Source organism: Ovis aries, chromosome 18, assembly GCF_016772045.2.
Source record: "Ovis aries strain OAR_USU_Benz2616 breed Rambouillet chromosome 18, ARS-UI_Ramb_v3.0, whole genome shotgun sequence".
In the NCBI taxonomy this organism is placed as follows: domain Eukaryota; kingdom Metazoa; phylum Chordata; class Mammalia; order Artiodactyla; family Bovidae; genus Ovis; species Ovis aries.
In genome coordinates, this window is record NC_056071.1 from 56315862 (window position 1) to 56331734 (window position 15873).

At 52.7% G+C, this 15873-nt stretch overlaps 1 protein-coding gene across 1 annotated transcript in view; it reads right to left on the reverse strand.

Annotated features, from left to right (window-relative positions):
- Positions 1-1008: 1008 nt before the first annotated feature.
- The window catches only part of ASB2 (ankyrin repeat and SOCS box containing 2), a 48048-nt gene continuing 33183 nt past the window's right edge, over positions 1009-15873 (reverse strand). Inside the window, exons 7-10 of the mRNA XM_027957345.3 lie at positions 15587-15758; positions 8238-8802; positions 6916-7069; positions 1009-1691 (exon numbers count right to left, since the gene is read on the reverse strand). Coding sequence (XP_027813146.2) covers positions 1555-1691; positions 6916-7069; positions 8238-8802; positions 15587-15758 — 1028 coding nt within the window. The 3' untranslated portion in view covers positions 1009-1554. The remainder of the gene's footprint in view (positions 1692-6915; positions 7070-8237; positions 8803-15586; positions 15759-15873) is intronic.

Below are 15873 nucleotides of genomic sequence, written 5' to 3' on the forward strand. Positions count from 1 at the left end.
AGGTGCAAGCCCAGGCGAAGCCAGGCCTGGGACCAGTGCTCTCACAACCTGCCCAGCTGCTCATCTCCAAAGGCCATAAATAACCTTTGATCTCCGTTAAGCCTCTCCTAGAGGAGGCCCGAGCAGGCTCTTCAGCAAGGTCACCTGCTCTGCTGTCACCTGAGTGGCTTTAATCACACGGGGGAAGACAGTGCCTATGAGCTACTGTGTGTGCTCACTCAGTCATATCTGATTCTTTGCGACCCCATCGGCTGCAGCCCACCAGGCTCCTCTGCCCATGTGATTCTCCAGGCAAGAACACTGGAGTGGGTTGCCATTTCTTTCTCCAGAGTGTGACTTCCACGGAAAAACAGGGTGGTGTAAGAGAGACTCAGATCTCGAGAACATGCCCTAAGTGCCAATCCTCAGTGCTCTCACCTGCAACACCCAAAACGGGCTGGCGGCTCCTGCCCGGCTTCCCCCAAGTCATGGGAGGATAGGAGGATGTGGCGGAGGGCACAGGGCTGGCTTCCTGCCTCTCAAGCGTGGGGCCTTTGAGAGGAGAGACGACAGCCTCCCTCTGGCACCTGCTCACAGGAGCCAGTACTTAGATGGCTTTCCCCTCGTATCTCAGCCTTTGTTGCCAAATGGGTGAGTTAAGACGTGAAGACAGTGCCAGGGAATGTGTGCGTAAGACAAGGCCAGGTGTCAGGAGACTTGTAGGCTCTGAGACCCTGTTTGTGATGAAGCTCTGGTTTCTATGGCAACGGAACCAGGAGAGAGAAAGCAATGTTGCCAGCTTCGATCACAGGGCAGCCAGCTGCCCCCTCTCCTCTGGCCATCAGGTCTCTTCTGGTGAATGAAGGACACATGCTCTGGGGCCTTTCAGAAGTCCAAACCAAAGTGATGTGATCAGGGCTCCACGTGCCCTGTCCCAGCCCCCGGTCCCACCCTCACTCCCACCAGGAGCTGGACTGAGGACCTCAAGGCCCTGGAGGGGGCTGGTGAGAGACTTCACTGGGCAGGCTGTCATCTGTGCAACATTTATTGTACCTAAGGAAGCCCTCCGGGCCCGAGGTCTCCCACCCTGCTCCCCTGGGCCACAGCTTTGGGGAGAGAACTGAGTCAAGTGGAGAGTTTCACAGAGCACAGGGGGAGGGGCACGGGGCAGCTCTGCAGCGAGGTGGCCCAGCAAAGACAGAATCACCCCAGAAAGAAAGCTCTCCAACCACAGCCTGGAGGTGGGGTCAGGGCTTCGCTGCCAGCCCCCTTGCCTTCCCCTGACCACCCCAAGTTCTGCCCTGGTCCCGCCTCTCGGCCCCAGGAATGGAGCTTTCTGCCATTCCCAATGGCAGAGCCGGTCTGGGATTTCCTCATCCAAGTGAAAGCCAACCCAGTTCTTCTCCTGCTCGATACATCTGTCCTCTGCTCTGGGCAAAGCTCTGGCCCAGAGACCTCTGAGAGCCCGGCAGCTCCCAGCCACATCTGTCCCCGGGCCCCCTGGATTTGGAGACACGGCTGTCCTGAGACTCAGCGAAACCGTCTGAGGAGCTGCTCCGCCCCTGCGTGCTCTGGTTACTGGGTGTTCTCGTATTTCAGGTATCTGATCAGCCTGCCTGGAAGCGGCAACGTGTCCAGGAGTTTGATGCGGTATTTCCCGATGGCCTTTCGAACTCGCAGCCGGCAAAGATGAGCCAGGGGTCTTGGAGGTTCTGGAAAAGACAGAAAGAGAGATGCTGATTGGTCGCTTGCACCTGGCAGAGGGTTGGCATCTCTGACCCCTGGCTTGTGGGAAGCACCTGACCCGTGTGGCTGGCTAAGAGAGGAGATGCCCTGATTCCCCCATGCTCACGGTCCCTGCCAACTGAAAAGGTGCCATACTTCATTCATCTGCACAGCCCAAGGAAGAAGGAGGGCAGGTTTGATGTTGTTGTTTAGTTGCTAAGTCGTGTTCAACTCTTTTGTGATCCCATGGACGGTAGCCCACCAGGTTCCTCTGTCCATGGGATTTCCCAAGTAAGAATAATACTGGAGTGGGAGGCCATTTCCTTCTCCAGGGGATCGTCCTGACCCAGGGATTGAGCGCACGTCTCCTGCATTGGCAGGTGGATTCTTTACCACTGAGCCACCAGGGAAGCCCAAGGAGGGCAGGTACCAAACCCATTTCACAGGTGAGGGCTTAGCAAGAATCACGCCTGGCACTGGAGCTTGTCCTGGGCTCCCTCCTCTACGTGTCAGCCCAGACCCTGCCCTTCCTCATAGCCTCAGCAAATACGACCTCCTAAGTGACCCCACGCGTCCAGTTCAGCCCTGGGTTCTAGGAGGTGCAGAGAAGTCAGGATCAACAGGCAGGGACTGAGCAGGTCCCAGAATCCTACCAGGCCGCCTCTTCCAGGAGGCCCCCAGGGATACTTCATTAAGTGGAGCTTTCTCAGCTAAGGGGTGGGGGGGTGGAGAGAAGGGGGTAAGATTACCCCGTGATGCATCTAGTAATGGGGTAATTAATTTCAGCTCCGGGAACAGGGTAGGCATTTGATGAATCAAAGAACTCCATCCATTCATTCATTCAACACACACATGCTGACCCCTTCACTGCACTTGGCCCTGTGCTTGGGACAGAGGTACAGGGGTATCCACTCAGGAGCTTTGGGGAAAGCCTTCCATACCAGATGGTGCATCTGAAAGGTCTCGATGGGTGGGTAGGAAGTTGCCAGGTCGGGGACAGAGGCAGGGCAGTCCAAGCAGGGGAAGCAGCAGTGCCAAGCCAAAGAGACCGCCCAGGGGAGACGGGAATGCAGAGGGAACGTGGGGAGGGTGGAGAGGCCAGGGCGCCACAGTGTAGCCTCTCCAGCCGCCCCATCAGGGCATTTCTGACACTTCCACTGCCCTCTGATCTCAGGACAGAGCCTGCCCTGGAAAGCACAGCCCCTTTCTCAGCAGAGCAAAGGCTGAGCTTGTGGGAAGGCAAAAGGCTGCTGGCAGGCAGAGGACACAAGGCCTCCAAGGCTGGCATCCTGGCTGGCTTTGGAGCCTCTGATATCAACAACACAGCATTAAATGAAAGTCAGTCAGTCAGTTCAGTCACTCAGCTGTGTCCGTCTCCTTGTGACCCCATGGACTGCAGCACGCCAGGCTTCCCTGTCCCAGAGCTTGCTCAAACTCAAGTCCATCCAGTCAGTGATATCAGCCAACCATCTCATCCTCTGTTGTCCCCTTCTCCTCCTGCCCTCAATCTTTCCCACCATCAGGGTCTTTCCCAATGAGTTAGTCCTTGGCATCAGGTGGCCAAAGTATAGGAGTTTCAGCTTCAGCATCAGTCCTTCCAATGAACACCCAGGACTGATCTCCTTTAGGATGAACTGGTTTGATCTCCTTGCAGTCCAAGGGACTTCTCAAGAGTCTTCTCCAATACCACAGTTCAAAAGCATCAATTCTTTGGCACTCAGATTTCTTTATAGTCCAACTCTCATATCCATACATGACTACTGGAAAACCATAGCCTTGACTAGACGGACCTTTGTTGGCAAAGTAATGTCTCTGCCTTTTAATATTTTGTCTAGCTTTTCCTCCAAGGAGCAATTGTCTTTTAATTTCATGGCTACAGTTACCACTTGCAGTGATTTTGGAGCCCCCAAAAATAAAATCTCTCACTGTTTACATTGTTTCTCCATCTATTTGCCATGAAGTGATGGGACTGGATGCCATGATCTTAGTTTTCTCAATGTTGAGCTTTAAGCCAACTTTTTCACTCTCCTCTTTCACTTTCATCAAGAGGCTCTTTAGTTCATCTTCACTTTCTGCCATAAGGGTGGTGTCATCTATATATCTGAGGTTATTGATATTTCTCCCGGCAATCTTGATTCCAGCTTGTGCTTCATCCAGCCTGGGATTTCGCATGATATAAACTGCATATAAGTTAAATAAGCAGGGTGACAATATACAACCTTGATGTACTCCTTTCCCTATTTGGAACCAGTCTGTTGTTCCATGTCCAGTTCTAACTGTTGCTTCTTGATCTCCATACAGATTTCTCAGGAGGCAGTTCAGGTAGTCTGGTATTCCTGTCTCTTGAAGAATTTTCCAGTTTGTTGTGATTAACACAGTCAAAGGCTTTGGTGTAGTCAATAAAGCAGCAGTAGATGTTTTTCGGGAACTCTCTTGCTTTCTTGATGATCCAACGGATGTTGGCAATTTGATCTCTGGTTCCTCTGCCTTTTCTAAATCCTGTTTGAACATCTGGAAGTTCTCGGTTCATGTACTATTAAAGCCTAGCTTGGAGAATTTTGAGCATCACTTTGCTAGTGTGTGAGATGAGTGCAACTGTGTGTTAATTTGAACATTCTTTGGCATTGCCTTTCTTTGGGACTGGAATGAAACTGACCTTTTCCAGTCCTGTGGCCACTGCTGAGTTTTCCAAATTTGCTGCCGTGTTGAGTGCAGCACTTTATAGCATCATCTTTAGGATTTGAAATAGCTCCACTGGAATTCCATCACCTCCACTAGCTTTGTAGTAGTGATGCTTCCTAAGGGCCACTTGGCTTTACATTCCAGGATGTCTGGCTCTAGGTGAGTGATCACACCATGGTGGTTATCTGGGTCATGAAGATCTATTTTGTACAGTTCTTCTGTATATTCTTGCCACCTCTTAATATCTTCTGCTTCTCTTAGGTCCATACCACTTCTCTCCTTTATTGTGCCCATCTTTGCAGGAAATGTTCCCTTGGTATCTCTAATTTTCTTGAAGAGATATCTGGTTTTTCCCATTCTATTGTTTTTCTTTATTTCTTTGTATTGATCACTGAGGAAGGTTTTTTTTTTATCTCTTCATGCTATTCTTTGGAACTCTGCATTCAGATGGGCATATCTTTCCTTTTCTCCTTTGCCTTTAGCTTCTCTTCTTTTCTCAGCTATTTGTAAGGCCTCCTCAAACAACCATTTTGCCTTTCCGCATTTCTTTTTCTTGGGGATGGTCTTGATCGCTGCCTCCTGTACAATGTCATGAACCTCCATCCACAGTTCTTCAGGCACTCTGTCTATCAGATCTAACCCCTTGAAGCTATTTGTCACTTCCACTGTATAATCGTAAGAGATTTGATTTAGGTCATACCTAAATGGTCTAGTGGTGTTCCCTACTTCGGAGTCTCTGATATCAACAACACAGCATTAAATGAAAAGAACTATTTGTTCTTCTTGTTAATAAATGTTTATAGCACAATAAAAGGTTTTGCAATTTTTCCCCCCAGGGACAGTTTAGCTGTTCATTACCCTTCCCAGGCAGGGCAGGTCCGGAAGAAAGTGAGAGGTGGGATTCTCAGCAAGAACCGCTCTACTCTCTAGTGGCCTCTAGTGGCCAGTCCCAGTGACAGCAACCATTTATGAATTCAATGAATGTTTTATTGAGAATTTGGCGCTCCCAGCCAGTAAGCAAGTCAATACCACCCTCCTTCCTGTGTCGCCCTGGCATGGGTCTCTCTCTCCACGCCCCCTCCATCGCCTTTCCAGTAACTTTATCAAGGGCCTCAATTCAAGTGCTCCCAGGCATTTGTGCAAATGGAAAATCCTACCAGAAACTTTAGACTTAAAGGGGCCAGGGGATCAAGGAGGAACTCGGCAAGACCGGGCACTGGGCTGTGGGACACCTGGACAGGTAACGAGGCAGCATTCTCACTGGGGACAGCAGCAGCAGCGGTGGGATAAAAATAACTTTCTGCAAGTCGGCCTCTGTGCCTCGTGATCGACAAGCAGCCGGAGACGGGACTGTGCCCTTCAGACCCAGAGGAAACCCTGGGGCAGTTGGTTCTCCTTGGGACAGGCATATCCTCAGTATCAGCTGAAGCACCCAGTTCAACTGTTCCTGACGCCTCACCTGCGCAGGTGAGCTCCACAATTCCTTAGAGGGTTTTCTGGCCTGACAGCCAGGCTGCCTCAACTACACTGCACACAGCTGTTGGAACGTGGCCAAAGCCCACCTCATTGTGTCAGGCGCATCCCACTTGCAAACACCCCAGGCTGGCAGAGCTGGAGGAGCTGGACATTGAGCACGTCCAGCTTGCTCTGTTTGGACAGGGCCCCTGAGGTCAAGGGGTGTCCTGCCCACGATCACCCACCAAGCCCCTGGTTCCAGAGCTCTGGGGGCCTGCCTCCTAGACCAGTGCTGCTCCAGGGGTGCCCTGGGAGCATGTTGAAATGTACACGTTTAGGCCCTGCCCCAGACCTGCCAGGCTAGCCTCTGCATTTTAAATAAGACGCTCAAGTGCTTTGTGTGCATTTTACAGCTTGAGATGCCAGAGCCCATCACTTCCTCATCTACCCACCACACGGCTTCCCAGTGGCCCACAAACCTGGACAACTTACCCTAAAGATCCTGACACCCCTCAGGGAGCTGGGGTTTTTGTTTAACACACCCTTTAGTGGATCTCGGAGAAGGCAACAGCACCCCACTCCAGTACTCTTGCCTGGCAAACCCCATGGACGGAGGAGCCTGGTGGGCTGCAGTCCATGGGGTCTCTAGGAGTCGGACACGACTGAGTGACTTCCCTTTCACTTTTCACTTTCATGCATTGGAGAAGGAAATGGCAACCTACTCCAGTGTTCTTGCCTGGAGAATCCCAGGGACAGGGGAGCCTGGTGGGCGGCCGTCTCTGGGGTCGCACAGAGTCGGACATGACTGAGGCGACTTAGCACTTAGTGGATCAAATCTGGATTTGAATACCCGCTCTGCCACTAACTAGTGATAAGACGTTTGCCCAAGTGACGTCTCTCTGGGGTTGGTCTCCTCATTTACAAAACAAGGGATCATGGAGACACTGGATGAGACACTCAGAGCCTGGCATGAGAAGGTGCTCATCAAATGCCAGGAGCAGTCACAGGCCCCGAGTCCTGGGCCTGAGTCAGGCAGGGGCATCTGCCAGCAGCAGCAGCAGCGGCAGCCCGTACCTGCTTTCTCCTTAATGACAGCCCAGTCCTCGAAGCTGTCAATATGCTCCTTCAGCCGCGAGCAGAGCTGCACGTTGCCCACGTAGTCCAAGAGGACATCGATGATGGGCCCTGCCCAGCGGCTCACTTCCGGGGCAGACAGGAACTCGCAGAACTGAAAGAGAACACACACCAGCGCTGGGGTGCCCAGGATCAAGAGCACTGCCTCAGCAAGCTCATCCTACAGGCCGGAACCCATAGCCAGTGAGGGCAGGGGACATGTCCGAGCACAGACACCAGGCAAGCCCAGGGTAGAATCTAGCTCTCCAGATCCACACCTCTCTCTCATCAACACAGGCCTCTGCTGCCCAAAGTGGGAGGTGGGCAGCTTGGGCCCCCTAAGCCTCAACTTCCTTGTCTAGAAAATGGGTATATGACACTCACTTGAAGGGTTTTTTTAAATGAGAATTAAGGCAATATAAACACAAACTTCGTTGCACATAGAAGATGGCCCTTAAGTGATGCCATTAGCCATTGTTAATAGCTCTAAGAGAAGAGTGTTTCTAACTTCCTTTTTAAAGATTTGTTTTTTCCACCTATGGTGGGTTTTTGTCGCTGCACACAGGCTTTCTCTAGCTGCAGCAAGCGGGGGCTACTCTTCATTGCGGTCTGCAGGCTTCTCGTTGCACAGGCTCTAGGCACGCAGGCTTCCATAGTTGCGACTCAGGCTTAGTTGCTCAGTGGTATGTGAGATCTGGGACCAGGGATGGAACCAGTATCCCTTGCAGTGTTGAATTCTTAACCATTGGACCACTAGGGAAGTGCCTCTAACTTCCTGTTCTTTGGACTTTGACTTATTAAATCACACCATGGGCAGGTCTTGCCTCTGGGGTCACTGACTTTCTGTAGCTCACCTGCTCTTCTATTAGGCCTGTTCTCACCTCTACCCGGATCTCGGTCCATCACCGTGATATTCCAGGTGTAGGTTTGCTGGGGGTGGTGAACCCCTCAGTTTTTCAGAGTTCCCCACCAATCGCCTGCCGAACTGTTCCCTCCCCTAATAGAGAGGACGGAAATGCTCCTGCGAACCGCTAAGGCCTGCTGCCTCTAAAGGAGGTTAACCACTGAATTTCCACTGCCTCCAAAGGGTGCTAAACGCCAGCTCACATGCCCTCCAAAGTGCACTAACCGTTAGTCCACACTGCCTCTAAATCCTGTTCACCACCGTCTCCAGCTGCCTCCCAAGTGCAGTCCACCCTGCCGAGGGTCCCCCCTGCCTCCAGTCCCCTCGGCCTCGGGAGCCCGCTGGGCCTGGCCGCAGTCCCCGCGGCGCGCCCCCCTACCTGGACCGCGCTGGGCGCCTTGTCGGAGGCAGGCGCATCATTGAACCTGTTGGAGGGCGGCGGGGCGGGCGGGTGCGGGCCGTTGCCATACAGGCACGAGAAGCAGGGCTCGCCGTTGCAGCCGAGGTCCATGAGGAACTTGAGCAGCGACAAGCACTTCATGGCGAACATGATGGTGGCGGGGAAGGAGGTGGGGTGCGTGGCGATGTAGGCGTCGATGTTGGCACCGTGGTCCAGCAGCAGCTGCATGGTGCGCAGGCAGCCGTGTCGGATGGCCACGAGCAGGGGGTTGATGACGTCGCGGTTGGGGTCGGCGCCGGCGAGCAGCAGCAGCTCGGTGGCGTACACGTTGTTGTTGACCACGGCGAAGTAGAGCGCCGAGCTGCGGCGGTCCTCGTAGAGGCGCGCGCGCTCGGGGGCTAGCGGCGCGTTCACGTCGAAGCGCGCGCCCAGCAGGGCCTCGAGCACCTCGTCGTTGTTGCGCTCGGCCGCCAGGTGCAGCGGGCTGATGCCGCTACGGCGCACGCGCGTGCGGCTGGTCACCGGCAGCAGCATCTGCACGATCCTGCGGGTGGGGCGGGCACGCGCGGGTCACGGCACCGGACCCACCGGCAGGGGGCGCCGAGGGGCCCAGGCTCAGACGCTCGCAACCGCTGCGTGGGAGCGGCAGGGCCCATCAGCAGGGGGCGCCGTGGAGACGGCCAGTCTCAACAATTCCACTGGAGGGAGAGGGGGTCCACTTTACAGATAAGGAAACAGGCTCAGAGAGCTTCCACCACGTTCTCAAAACCTCAGAGCCGGTAACGAGTGGAGCTGGGCTTCAAACCCAGAACCCCTAAAGTTAGTGTGAAGTGAAAGTCACTCAGTCGTGTCTGACTCTTTGCGACCCTATGGACTATACAGTCCATGGAATTCTCCAGGCCAGAATACTAGAGTGTGCAGCCATTCGCTTCTCCAGGGGATCTTCCCAACCCAGGGATCGAACCCAGATCTCCCACATTGAAGGCGGATTCTTTAGAAGCTGAGCCACAAGCCTCCAAAGTCTGAGCCCTTTAAAAATCTCAGCCAGATTGGACTGCAGTTTCAAGAATCTCTTGCTGACTTCTTTCAGGCTAAGGGGTATTTCTAGAGGAATTGACTGGAAGGCCCCCAGACCTAGAGTGGGAAAACAATGAAGTTGTGCAGACCCTGCCCTGCCTACGTCAGTGGAGCGGGGCGGAGGTGGGGGGGGTGTGTTTGGGGGGTGGGGACAGCCCTATCCAAGGGCTCACTATGTGCCAGGACACCGTCCAAAGGCTTTACCCGCATTATTTGGTTTAATCTCCACAACAACCCATAAAGTGTGTCTTGTCATTCACATTTGTTTCAGATGAGAAAAATCCGTGCTCAGTGATGTTAGGGGACTTGCCCAGGCCATATGTTGGGAGACACAAACCAGGACTTGTCCCCTCCCCTGACTCCAGGGCTAAGCTGTCCTATATCTCTGTTTTGCTGCCCCGAGGACTTGAGGGAGCCGCCAGGTCCTGGGGAACAGGAAGGGACAAACGTGTCTGTCCCAACCACTCCTGCCCGAGGCCCCGGTCAGCCCTCAGTGACCATGAGGTCGTCTCCCCTGTCCTGTGGATCTCAATGCCTCTTCCCCTGAAGGCTGATTCTAGCCTCTCCCAGGCTCGCTGCCCTGCCTATGGCCTGGAGAGGGCTGATCAGCTGCGGCTGAGGCTGGAGATTCCTGCCAGTCCTGACTGTGGTCTCTCCTGTTGAATCAGGTGCTGTTCTCAGCAGTTAACCTACAGTAATCTATTATAATATATCCTCCCAACAGCCCTATGAGGTGTGTACTAGTATTAATCTTACTTACAGAAGAGGAACCAGAAACCCAGAGAGGGCAAGTGACTTGCCCTGGGACACACAGCCAGCCAGTAGTAGGTGATGGTGGCAAGGTTTGAACCCAGGTAGGCTGATTCCCCCTAGAGTAGCTGTCTCCAACTTTTTCGGCATCAAGGACTAGCTTCACAGAACACAGTTTTTCCATGGACTGGGGATGGGGGGATGGTTTCAAGCGCATTCTATTTATTGTGCGCTTTATTTCTATTGTTACTGCATCAGCTCCACCTCAGATCATCAGGCAGTAGATCCCAGAGGTCGGGGCCCCTTGCCCTAGAGTGAGCCACACTCTTAGCCACTCCCCTACTTCTTGTGTAGCCAGTGGTCAGGTGACAGCTGCTATGTCACAGGGTTTTGAATTCCTGACAATGCATTAACTTGCCTGACCCATTTTACCTTCTCTACAGCCCAGTGGGGCTGCCCAACTGGGTCTGTGGCCTTCTTTATGACAGAGGGGGCTCAGAGAGATGAAGCGACGGATCAAAGGCCATAGAGCCGTTCTGGGGCTTGACCCCAGGACTCCTGACCTCTTGTGTTTGCTCTCTTCCCCTAAACCCCGGCCACCTGCCAAGCTCTTGCCACTGACATGATTCCAGATCCTAATTTCCCCAACCCCTGCTGACCAGTGACCTCGGGTGGGCTTCAAGGAGGTGACCACAGCAGGGCAAGCAGGTGCACCAAGCCTGTTCCCAAGCCTCTCTGTCTCTTGGCACTTGGGTTTCCTGGGCTTCTGGCTTCCTGGAAATCTGATGCCAGGGATCTCCCATTAGGATCCCAGTGGAAAGTATTATTATGGTTAGTGATGCTGTGTTTGCTTAAAATCTGCCTCTCAAACCTCAAAAGGAAATTCACACACCCAGGGGGGCTAATTGCCTCCTAATTTCTATTTGTGCAGGCTCAGGAGGCCTGACCTCACTCTGTAGAGGTGCTGGTCAAAGGCAGGGCCAGGGCCTCACCCTGGACCGCAGCCATCGCTGACAAATGCTCTGTAACAGCCGTAACGTGCCCAACCACAGGAAAAAGAGCGAGGGGGACAGCCCAGGGCCGCTGGCCAGATGGGCTGATATCTGGCAGGTCACAGCTGGTCTCCAGTGGTCCCCTGTCGAACCAAGGCAAAGTGGCAGAAATGTGGGAACATGACTGGAGGCAGCCTAGGTCCCAGAAGCATCATCTTAATAACAGTGAAATCATCTAATTGTTGTACACTTCTGTAGGACATGGCCAAGCTGAGAGTCAGTGTGTCATGCTGCGTGGGGCCTGGAGATCAGTGTGTCCAGCCTCCCATTTTACAGGGGGTGAAACTGAGACCTGAATATGGGGGTGGGGAGAGAGTGAGGTTGGCCTGGAGGTAGATAGCAAAGCCCAGGCAGAATGAAGGTGTTGGTGGCCCCAGCGCATGTCTGCATGTCATCATTCCTCTCTCCCAGCCCAGTTGGTGGGAAGAAGGCAGGAGAATGAAGGCTGGACCCAATAAGACAGGCTGGGACCTTCCTACTTCTCCCATAGGCAGCCCTGGGACTACAGGAGCTCGAACTGCAACTTAAGTAGACAGCAAAAGTGCCCGTTGCCTGGTACAAGTTTTGGTGTCTGGGAGGCCCAGTGTCCCATCCGTCTCTTCTTTCCCCAGCACAGAGGCTGCACCCACCAGCTCAGCCTCCTGGGTCACCAGGTCATGGTGGTGTGACCTTTGCCAGCATTCAGTGTAAATTTGACCATGGACTTGACTTTCACAAGGGAACAAGCTGCCCACAAATGGCTCCGCTCCCAGTAACACTGGGCAGCGGTGTGTCAACCCAGCTCTGTATTTGTGTGTGTGTGTTGGGGGGATTCTCTCTCCTCTGAGGCTGTGTGGAGCCAGAAAAGACTCCACAGAGGAGAATCTGCCTGAGGGTGTCCCCAAGGGCACAGTGGAACTTCTGTCCATGAGGGGTCCCTCTGGGGGAAAGTCTGCAGCTTTTCTCCTGGGAGCTAGAGCAGGGAAGCAGTTTTCCCAGAAAGAGTTTTAAAGGTCTTGCAAAGGTAATATTAATTAGAAGTAAAAGAGAAAGTATATTTTAAAATGAGGAGGCCAGAAGTAAAGTCCAAGGGCAAGTCTGTGTTATATGTCAGCCACAAAATTGAGTCTAAGATACTGGTTCTCTCCTGGGATGCCCCATAAAATCATCTGCAGCCTCAGCCCCAACCCAGATTGCTTTGAGTGAGATCTCTGAGGCTGGGGCCCAAGCGTTGGGACTTTAAGAGTTCGCCAGGGTCCCAGTGTGTAGCCAAGGTTGAGATCCAGTGGTTGCAGTGCTATTCTAAATTCAGTTTAAAGGAACCTTGGGCCATCTGCTCTTGTCTAATACCAACAGTTTCTTAATAAATCTATCTTTGGTGCTAGCTTCCCTGGTGGCTCAGATGGTAAAGAGTCTGCCTGCAGTGTGGGAGACCTGGGTTCGATCTCTGGGTTGGGAAGATCCCCTGGAGAAGGAAATGGCAAACCACTCCAGTATTTTGGCCTGGAAAATCCCATGGACGGAGGAGCCTGGCGGGCTACAGCCCACGGGGTCCCAAAGAGTCGGACACGACTGAGTGACTTCACTTTCTTACACTTGGTGCTGAGTTTTAATCTCAAAAGTTGCGTTTGCTAAACTGGAAATGAAAACTAAGAAAAAAGTATATCTTGGAGGTGCCTAAGATTTTGGGGTCTTGGGGGCTTCTTTCTCAGCCACACCTAAATGTCACGCTCTGCAGTAAATGCACTGAATTTACCATCTGGCGAACACAGACCCCAGCTGCGGGAGCTACTTTCTGTGCCATGGACGGGCAGGGTGTCCTGGCCGGCAGCTGAGTGTGGAAAGCCTAGAGAATGTCACAGCAGATCCCCGAGCAGCCAAGGAAGGACGGCATGGAGAGGGCCACATGCCACATGCCCTGGGGTGAGTGCAGCACTGGGGCTTTGCCTGGCAGGGGCCCTGCCAGGTGACAGAAGCTCGTGGGAACCTGGTTTTACCTTTTTGTAGGGCAGCCCTCAAACTGCGGCCTGATCCCTCTCACTCTTGGGGTCCAGAAGAACCTGGGATCTGAGAATGGAGGGTGAACAACCAGAGAAATGGCTTTGGGGGTCAGCACGAGTCTCAGGCAGGAGACTTTCCAGGAGCATACATCATTCACATAGGTGGTTCCAGAGAGGCCCAGCCTTGCTCCCTGGCCAGCCTTAGGCATGCCCAGTGCTCCGTCAAACTGTCCACTAGCTAAGGCCAGACTGCTGGCTCCTGGGCCCACCTGAAGGCATTGGGTGTGATTGAACAATGCCAAGTGACAATCCCAGCTCTGCCATGCTCTGGCACGTCACTTCCCATCTCTGACCTCGGGTCCCTCCTCTGCAAAATCATGCTTCATTACATCAGTGTTCCCCCTAAAGGTCTGACTGGGCTGTATCTGGTTGGCTGGGAGCTTTTCAAAGATAAAGGCATGGGCTGCTTCTCTCCTGGAGATTCTGGTTTTGTGTGTCTGGGAGGTGTCATTTAAAAAACAGCCCAGAGTGACTGTGCTGTACAGGCAGGTTTGGAGAGCCAGTGGACCAGGAGATTTCGAGAGTCAACCCTTCTCTCTCTTTCCCTCTGGATCTTTCTAGAGTCGGACTAAGATAAACCATGTTTGTTGACTGCTGCTGGATCTTTTTGCAACTGGAGAGCGAGATGCTATCTTACCCATCACCTCTGCCTGAGTTGATGTTGAGTTGAGTTGCTTTTGTCCTTCCACTGGCTTCACTGAAAAATGATGGAATTTACCCTTCCTACATAAGAGAACACAGACCCAGGAAGCACCTACTGTGTGCTGCACTCTGCTGGGCGCTTTATTTCTACTCTACACACATGTGCATCCATTTCACGTGCATCCAGTCCCCACAATAGCCCCCCCCCCCCAGGCAGTCCGGCTACTTCGTATTTTACAGAGGAGGGAATTGAGGCTCAGAAAGGTTGAATAACTTCCCCAAGGCCTCAGTAGGAATTGAAACCCACATCTGTCTGCCTCATAGCCTGCTACGTGGCCCAGAGAAGGTGAGGTCTCCTGTGTGCATGGATGGGGTGGGGAGGCATCCTTGGCTGGTCATTTGTGTGGGTACCTGCAGAGCAGGGCCTGGAGCCCTGAGGGTCAGCTCTGTCTCCTGTGTCTCCGTTCCATTCCTCAGGGTGTCATTCTCACCCCCATCTCCCTGAGCGGAGACCACCCACACCCCCCAGCATGCACAATCTTCTCCCTGTTGGGGACAGGGCTGCATTTCCTCCTGAAGTGTGTCATCTGGGATACAGGAGATGGGATTATAGGTGAGAAGGTTTTTATTATTATTATTATTAATTGTAAATTGGTAATTTGAACAATTTAATGTTTCCTTTTGAAAATAAATTCATTTAAAATGAAAATGTCTTTAAGGGACCATACTAAGAAGTGAAGGTATAGACATCTAAAAGCAGGAAGAAAGTCTGTGAATGCTCAGTTTAGGGAACACTGGTCAAGTGGAAATTACTGGGCCCATGCATCTTTCACGGTTAGCTGGAGTTCCACCCCCTGGGCCAGGCTCTCCTGACCCTCCAGCTAGTAGTGGTGCGGGTGGAAGTTTAACATCTTGCTCTTCGGGGGAAGGAGGGGGCTCTGATTTCTAACAATCACCAGTTTCCATGAAGTAAATACTCTCACCAAGGCCGATTTCAGACTACCAAGGTGATCAATCAGCTCACAGCAGTTGCACAAGCCAGGTCTAGCACACCTCTGCCCTCTGCTTCCAGCCCACACTAGTCTCGAGGACCACCATGCAACTCAGCCCTGCGTGCTTTTTCATTTTCATGAGCGTGTTTCTGTGTGTGTGCATGCATGCATCTTCCCTCTCACCAGACTGCTCCCTGAGAGCTTTAGCTTCTTTCATCTCTTTCAAAGTACCTAACACATAATAAGTGCTCAGCAAAAACTAGCTAGTACCAATGGTACTATTTGTATTATTGTAGATGTTCCCTGCATCGTTGCTTACTGCCTGAGAGGCTATTTTTGCATCCCCAACAGAAATATCCCCTAGTCTGGATTCCTATCCGGCTTCCTGTGTGGAATCTGGTAGACATAAGGTTCGGAACAAGTGAGCTCCTGTCATGTACAAGCTGAGTGATCTTGGGCAAGTCACTCAACCTCTCTGTGTCTTAGCTTCCTCATTTTGGAAAAAAAAAAAAGAAGGTAATCATATCTACCTCAGTAGACCTGTTAATGGAATTATGAAAAGTAGAGTTGTTAAAAGGATTAAATATGTTTATAATGTAAAGTGCTGGTAAGTGCCTCATAGGAGTTTGCGATTATTATTGTTGTTGCCATTGTTGTAAGCGTTCACTCTAGCTTGCTAACTGCTTGGTGGTATTCCACTTTTCCACCTAAACCGTGACCTGGGCCCTGAACTCTCCGGCCCTCCCTACCCCCCAGTGGGCGGGGCCTGGGCTGACCTGTAGTTACCCTTCTTGGAGGCGATGTGCAGCGGGAGCATGCCGTCCTTGTTGGTCTTGTTGGCGTCCGCACCCTGTGACAGCAGGAACTCCACCACCTCCTCGTGCCCGTTCTTGCAGGCCTCGTAGAGGGCGGACGCGCTGTCGCTGGCCTGTGTGTTGATGTCAGCGCCTGGAGAAGGAGAGGCAGATTGGTGAGTGATCAGGCCGGTCACTGTCCTTGATGTAACGCCCACCTCGGGCTGGGTGCTGCTGCCATAACCACCCTGACACACTGGATCACCCGG